This window comes from Chaetodon auriga, chromosome 4 (genome assembly GCF_051107435.1).
Source record: "Chaetodon auriga isolate fChaAug3 chromosome 4, fChaAug3.hap1, whole genome shotgun sequence".
Lineage (NCBI taxonomy): Eukaryota > Metazoa > Chordata > Actinopteri > Chaetodontiformes > Chaetodontidae > Chaetodon > Chaetodon auriga.
Window position 1 is genome coordinate 1833467 of NC_135077.1, and position 7904 is coordinate 1841370.

The following is a 7904-nucleotide window of genomic DNA, read 5'->3' on the forward strand; positions in this document are numbered from 1 at the left end:
TAATGGCTCCCAGCCCAGAACTTACTGCCAGACTTTTCCACTTTTCACATTCGGCTTGCTTGATTGCTCGACTGCTTGAATGATTAATTGATGTTTTGGAGGGTCATCAGCGCTCTGCTCTCCAGCCCAACGCAGAGTCCCCACAACACCGATAAGAACAGGTCCTGTGAAGAGGCAGCGGTTTGTCTGTCTATTTGCTCCATGTGATTCATTGATGTCAATGACATGCAGATTAAACTGCCTAATGATTTAGTTACGTGTTTATTTTGGTTCACAGTGCATCATTTCCTGCACCGTGTCAAGAGAGAAGGCGTTTTCATTGGCTCCCAAAATGACTCAAGAAGTGCTTTGCAGGAATCCTATTTCAGTGACAAAATGATGGATGTTATTCTTATCTTGGAGCCAGTTTGTACGGCAGTGCATGGATGATACCTCGACTGTTTTGCCTGCATTTCCTCAATGTTATTGTCTTGGCATCATCTGTGGGAAAGAAACCATCAGTCATTGAATATTATGGCTCTGTTGTAACTGTAATGTGTTTTATTATGATGTAGGGGATTCATACAAAGGGCTGGATGTGCAGACTCACTCATACACACTGATATCAGCAATTCCAGCAAATCATGCAAATATTTGTGATTTTTTAGATGAATGCCACTTACGCAGCTCCTTTTCCACTTGATTCTTCCTCACTGCACCACCTCTCTCTGGAAATTACAACAAATGTTTACACTTTGCTTGTATCATCATGCTCATCAGAAGGTGCTGCCGCAGTCCTCTTGCTCCCGGTAACGTTCGAGGCGCGCAGCAGGGCAGCTGTGAAGTATTACAGAGAGCAGACTGAAGCCGTTTTGCTCATGTGTACCTTTTCCTCTTCTCTGAAAAGTGTGTTTTATCCTCCTCAGAGTCTGGGTATCTGAGCTGCTCCTTTGACGATGGTCTTTGCGGTTGGATCAGGGACAAAGACGGAGACCTGCACTGGGAGACGACGCCCGATCCTTCAGGTAATTGAAGGGCAGGGGTCATTTATTCGCACTCTGTTAAGGAAAATAGTTTATTTCCTTGAGAGAAACTGCGTTCCTTTACTGGCTTATATGCAAACAAGCGCAGACTCAGACGATTTGAGCGGCTCCACTTTGTTCTACAATTACAGGTCAAGATGAAAATGACTTGGGGGAAGTGGTTTGTCTTTTCTGCAGATTAGCGCTTTGCTCTACAAAGTGATGCAAATGGAGAGTGGATTACGCGACCCGTCAGCGATACCTGCAGCTCGCATTAAGCAGGAACACGACACTGTTTTTCTTGAGGTTCAGACGAGGAGAAAATGTGGGCTCAGCCGAGCGGGTGTGAAGACTAAACAGTGCGGCTCACTGGCAATGTTTAAGCGACACTAACTACATCTGGCTCCTCCTGCCAGCTGGCTTAGTTTTGTAGTTACTAGTGTGTTTCCAGACAATCAGACTCAGCCTCGTTTCAGCCAAGTATGGGCTCACTCTTCAGAGAGAAGAAAGATTTTCGGCCAGACTTTTAATTTCCCAAAATCGTTTACAGTAAATCATAAGCAAAGCCTGACGAAGAGTAAATCCATTTAAGAGGCGACGTGTCAGTCACCCGTCGTGAATATATTTAATCAGAACGTTTGAATAGTGTCCACCTGTACATTTCTGCTGATAGACAGCTGCTGGCAAACGCTCGTGAGAGGGACTTAGAGGGTTGGCACAGATTTGGAGGGCGTTCATAACTTATGCAGAAAGCTTCTGAGGTGAAGAAACATAAGTGGGTCATAGTTTTTGTACCAATTCTGCACAACATGCTGAAATATTTTTCATGTGCTGCCGCAGACAGACAGACAGACAGAGCTAGATGTTAAAGAGTGAGTTCACACAGGACAAAAAAACAATATTTCTACTGCAGCCTGGCCATGCTGCTTGGAGCTCAAAGATAACGAGGTGAATGGATGAATTTCAAGCATTACAACTTTGAGGAAACAAAGCTCCAGTGACTCAGGACGAGCCGCAGACCTCGCTGTCGACATGACGACTGGTTCTGAAGTGAACTGGGATGTTGTTTCTGGAAAGCCAAGTCGCCGCTCAGTTTATGAAAAGATATTTTTCAAAGAGTCCTGTTTGCCACTTTGTGCTGGAGAGACAGCGAACACGTAGATATCCCCAAACCATCAAAAATAAAATACTAAACTCTGAATGGCTTCATGGCAAAGTGAGAAAATGCGACGTTTTCCTTTGTTTGTTTGATGAACTGATCCTCTTTAATTAAAAATGGTGTCATTTCTTTTCCATTTAGTCAACGTCAACTCATTTCACTTCAATTTAGTTTAGGTCAACTTTATTCGGTTCAATTTAAGTCAACTGAAACCAATTTACAAAGATTTACAGTCCATGATGCATATTAATATGCACAAATCAGGCACATAAATATAAAGAGTATAAATGATAAATAACACTGAAAGTGTCAAATCACATTTATATTTATTACTTTTTATTATTCAAAAATAACAAACAGGTGCAACCCAATTCAGTGTTTCCCATTCAGACAAATGAAATGTATTTTCATTACCTGACCGAGCTGTCCATCACTTCCCTCCTCAGGTGGGCGGTACCTCACCATTCCCGAGGTAGGCAACAAAAGGACGGGGCGGGGGGCCCGGCTGGTCCTCCCCCTCACCCCGCCCTGGAACGACGGCAATCTGTGCCTGTCTTTCCGGCACAAGCTGGCGGGCCACCACGTGGGCATGCTGCAGGTGTTCGTGAAGAAGGGGAAGCAGTACAGTCCAGCGGTGTGGGGCCGGACAGGTGGGAACGGCTGGAGGCACACCCAGATCACGCTATGGGGCACAGGCCTGGAAAGTGTAAGTACAGCATCAGACGCGTCGAAGACGTTCTCTCACACAGCGTGAATTCTAAATGATCATTTCTGCAGATATTTGTGACAGAGAGGAGAAATGTTTGTATTCCTGTTTATGAAAAATAAATCAGAGTCTGCATTTCAAAAGAGGAGATGTGTATGACCGTGAGACTGACGCAGTCAGGAGCGGAGCGGCGTGCGGCGATTGATCCTCCGTGTGCTGCTGTTCACCAGGTGATCCTGAAGGGGGAGCGTGGGCGAGGCCGGAGCGGCGAGATGGCCGTGGACGACATCACCCTGAGGAAAGGCTCCTGCACAGAGGAGCACAATCTGAGGAGACTCTGACTGACAGAGCGGAGAGAGGCAGAGAGAAAACAAGGGGGAGAATCATCTCAAGGAGAAGTGACTCTGTTGTGACAACCCCTCACTCTGCCTGGGCTCTCACTGATCCCCCCCACCCTCCCACCGCTCCTCCCAGCCATCCTGCGAACAATATCCGAAAAATTGAGCGTCTGCAGAACATTGGGTTTCCATTTCTCCACCGTCCATGAATAAAAGGACTGAATTGAATGTCATGGGCGGCTCCCGGCAGCACCCCCCGTCCTCTCCTCTCCCCTCCCCTCCTCTCCGCCTCCCTCTCACTCCATCACCTTGTTACTCTGAAACCTGCATGTACCTACTTACCATGGAAATGTCCTCCACCTAACACAGCCCTGGCAGCCCTCCAGCCACGCCGCTGAGAGGCCGGCATTCACTTCATCTCTTCCCGGAGAGAGGAGCGCTCCCTCACTTATGAGTCTGCTTTTACCTTGCTTTGATCCTTTAACCACAAGCCATTACTTTTTATTTGCTTGATGTTAAAACATGTGGCCAGAGGTGCTTTTTGTGATTGTTTTGATCAGCAGAATATCAGAGATGGTATACCTTTCTCTGAGGGTTAGACATTCAAAAAAAAAGACTGATTGTATTTGTCATATTTTCTTTCAAGTCCAGATGATTTGACAAATCTGATAAAGACCCAAAGTATAAAACCAAGCGGAGAGTCGGTTCAGAGCCGCCGCCGTTGCTCCGATCTGAGTATTCTCCTGCAGTTTTGACTGAAACGCACGCAGCTTTTCTTTTGTTGTCTCGGTATTTCAAAGATCTGTTCGGTAGGAGAGGGTTTAAAAATTTAGCACCTTTTCTACCCCGATCTTTTATTGAAGCCTCCAAAAGCTGTTTAAACACTCGTGTTTTTCAGATACTTGAAATGTGTCAAACAGGATCAGCGTATGATTTCTGACACTTGCAAATCAGCAGTTACTTTCTATTATACAGTACGTGCTTTGTTATATTAAGTGCAGTTTGTTATAACGACGATGCCGACAACTTTTTAGGCTTTCACAAATTGTATTATTGTAAATGTAGTTGTGTGTACATACTCTAAAGATCTGCAGTCCCGTTTGTTGTGTGGTTTATACGTTGTGTGGTTTCATACATGAGTATTAATTGGATTTCAGCGTTAAATGACAGAACACGTATACGGATGGAAACTTGTGGAGTGCAGGGCCGTGTTAAAGTGCACAAAGTGTGTATGTTCATGTGTTATGGTATAATGAGCTGTCTGTAACTTGCAAAGCACATAGTTGCATATTGTATGCTGTGATAATGAAGGGCATCGGCTGGAATTTTAAGGTTTTCTGTGTCCATGGATGCATTCACCAAATTCAGATTTATCCAGACCAGTATGTAAATAAACTACGTTTGACTGATACGCTGGGACGCAAAGCGTGACGTTTGTTCTCGTCCTAATCTGTGACAGCGGCGCAGAGTCGAAGAGCAGCTGAGGTGTAACTTACCTTTAAAGGCTGCCTGTTGACTTTCTGACCACTAGAGGCGCCGGCGAGCTGAGTTTGGATGAGCAGGTCCCATTTGTTTGCATGAGGGCGCACACGCACCGAAGTGGTTCAGCAGCAGGTGATGCTGCAATCCTCCAATAGAAGAGGAGAAGAAGAGAACAGCCAATCAGTGGTGGAACGTTACGAAGTACAGATGTGAGGTACTTGTACTTTAATTGAGTGTTTTCAAGCACCTTCTTCTTACACTACATTTCAGAGGTAAATATTGTCATTTTTCCTTCACTACAGTTATTTTATGGATTTGTTTCCAGGTTATTTTACAGCTTTAGATTTTTGCATACAAACCACGTGAAGAGCCAATCAAATATGTTTCATTATCAATCAAACAGTTTAAACAAATAGAGCTGAAACAGTTAGCAGATTAATCAATTATTTGATAAACAGAAATCATTTAAGCCATTTTTCATGCAAAAGCTTTGAGCTTTGTACTATTGATTAGACAAAACAAAGTATCTGAAGGTGTCTCAATCAATCCATTGATTAATGGAGGAAATAGAAATAGTTAAAAATTAGCTCCACCTCAAGCACCTCAGAGCCGTTACATTAGAAAAGTACTAATACCACACTGTGAAAATGCTACACAGTAAATATAAGTCCTGCATTCAAAACCTAAAGGATAAGTATTATCAGAAGAAATGTACTTAAAGTATCAAAGTACTCACTGTGCAGTAAAGTGTGTTCCTACCTGCTGTTTGTGGATCAATGTTCCTGCTGCATTCATGTGTTTTTACTGCTGTAGATGTTTCAGCTGGAGCTCATTGAACTACTTTATATCCTGTTGGTGCTTCAATCTACAGCGATGCTTCATATTCTAGAAGATCATCACATGTTTGCAGCGCGGCCGTCCTGTGAGAACCACGTATCTCCAAACAGCTTGATGAGCCTGTTTTCAGCTTTGTGACGATGATTTTCAGCTGATCCAAGAGGCTTTTAAAGAGTTTATTGAGCTGAAGAAGACATGAAGGAACTCTTCATCCTTCAGTTCAGCTCAAACACTCAACATCATCACAGCTGGAGATACGAGCTTTTCACTGGACAGGAAGGTAACTAGTAACTAAAGCTGTCAGACAGATGCAGTGGAGTAATCTGAGCTGGGGTGGAGCTGAAGTATTAAGTAAAGTGCAAGTACCTCAAATCTGTATTTAAGTGCAGTACTTGAGTAAATGTACTTAGTTACATTCCACCACTGGCAAATACAATTAACATCAATGCATTAATAATAATCTAATAATACAAAATGTATTAATAAAACAGTCACAGGGGCCATTTTTCTTTTTCTTTCATACTTTTACTTCAGTAATATTTTCAGTGCAGAGTATTTTTTTTCCTCCAACACTGCAGTCTCTGATTTTACAGCGTTGATGCAGGTTTCATAATAACAAAAGACCCTCAGTAAATGTCTGTGGAGGTAAGAAATGCACTCATCATGTTTGGTTTAAGGTTGCGCTCAATATTATTTCAATGAGGAACAAACACGAGTGTGTTGTTCCTTTGAGTGAAAGCTGAAAAGATCTGTCTAATATACTGAAGCCCAGCTCTTCTTTCCACATGCTGGGGCTTCAGAAAATGATCAAAATGCCAAATTACAATATTTCTCTAATTTATGTCAGTGCTGTGAAATGACTGTGCTTCGTTTATATGATACTGCTTTCATAACAAAAATCCAATTATCCAACAAGAGAATTCAGTTTCTTTACACTTTGCAGGCCACTTTGCTTCATTTGGCACAATCTGATGTTAAAATATTAGTCGACTTTGGGATTCAAGATTTCTTTAATGAATCAGGAATAATTTATGATTTCAGCATTAGAGATTGACAAGTCCTAAAAACAATCTTTATTCAGGACAGGGTACGGAGCGCAGTGCCTTGTTAAATTTTATGCAAATAGAAAGATTAAAGGATCAGGTCTTCTGAATCAATTTGAAGATGCTGAATTATTTTGTGGGAAATTAAATGTGAAAGATGCCACGAAGAGCACCGTAAGATTCACCGCACGTAAAGAATAAATAAAGAGAAGCAGGAACGGAAATGTTCTGTGCAGATGACAGGAGCAACCTGATGATGGAGCGCCTGCAGTCTGCAGGTGAAAGGGAGGAGGACGCTAGCTTCGACTGAATAGTTCACATTTCTCAGACATTCACAGATGCATCCTTTGTCGACACCGTGGCCATGGAGCGTCCGTGCGTCTGAAAGCTGGAGGCGTGTGATGAACCTGAACGACAAACCCTCGAACGCACTCCCACTCATTAATTTGACCACTGTTACAAACTGGAACGTCCTTCACACGATATCACCAATTAAGTCTTGACCCTGAGCTAACGGAGGCAAGTTGATTACTTTGACATAAACAGGCTCCCTGTCTTTAAACGTTTTCTATGGCAGGTGGCCATGATGCAGCATGAGCTCATTAAGCACCTTCAGTCTCCTCATTTCAGGTTATCATCACAAGAGGGGAAACATTGAAATCAGCGATGTGCTCACAGCAGTGAATTAAACCGGCATGAAGTTCTCACAAGTTCAGCTTCGGTGAACTTTGGAGTGTGAATTATGCTGCTGGCCAACAGGAAATCTCACGCACAGCAAGCACGAAAAATGAGTCAAATTTCTGTTTGCTCAAATGAAGTCGGCGCTTTCGATATTAGATCCTCCAAAGTCCTGTCACTGACCTGTGATGAAACACCATTACAAAAAATCCACCTTTTCCCTCGGGGCAGCTTATTTTGAACAGACGGGGCGAGCAAACAGCCCTTTTATTGAGATAAAGCACGGCGGTGGAGAGGAATCCAGAGGGCAGAGCCGACAGCCAACACAAACCTGTGTTTGCCTCCGTGTGTGTTTTCCTCTGTCATTTCCCAGCTGTCTCTTGAAGGAAGGAGAAGAAAAGTCGAGCATTTTCTCTCCGTTTTCTCACAAACACTCACACAGAAAGCGGCGGGGAACATAATGAGAGGAGGAAATATCAGGCACCTTTTCAGTCAGAATAAAGCATGAAGCCGCTGGCTGAGCGCGATGAATAAGCCTCTCTTATGCTTGATCCATTCAAACAAGAACTCTATCAGCGCTAATGGGACTTGAATGGACGTCAAAAGGGGAGATAAATGATGAAGTTAAGGCGGGGGGAGCGCTCACAGAGCTAAACAGCA

General features: G+C 43.4%; 1 protein-coding gene across 2 annotated transcripts in view; it reads left to right on the forward strand.

Moving 5' to 3' along the window:
• The window catches only part of npnta (nephronectin a), a 46731-nt gene extending 42116 nt beyond the window's left edge, over nt 1-4615 (forward strand). For both annotated transcript variants that reach the window (XM_076727973.1, XM_076727975.1), the window contains 3 exons: nt 906-1004; nt 2607-2866; nt 3097-4615. In XM_076727973.1, the coding sequence (XP_076584088.1) occupies nt 906-1004; nt 2607-2866; nt 3097-3207 (470 nt within the window). In that variant the 3' untranslated portion in view covers nt 3208-4615. The remainder of the gene's footprint in view (nt 1-905; nt 1005-2606; nt 2867-3096) is intronic.
• The last annotated feature ends 3289 nt before the right edge of the window (nt 4616-7904 follow it).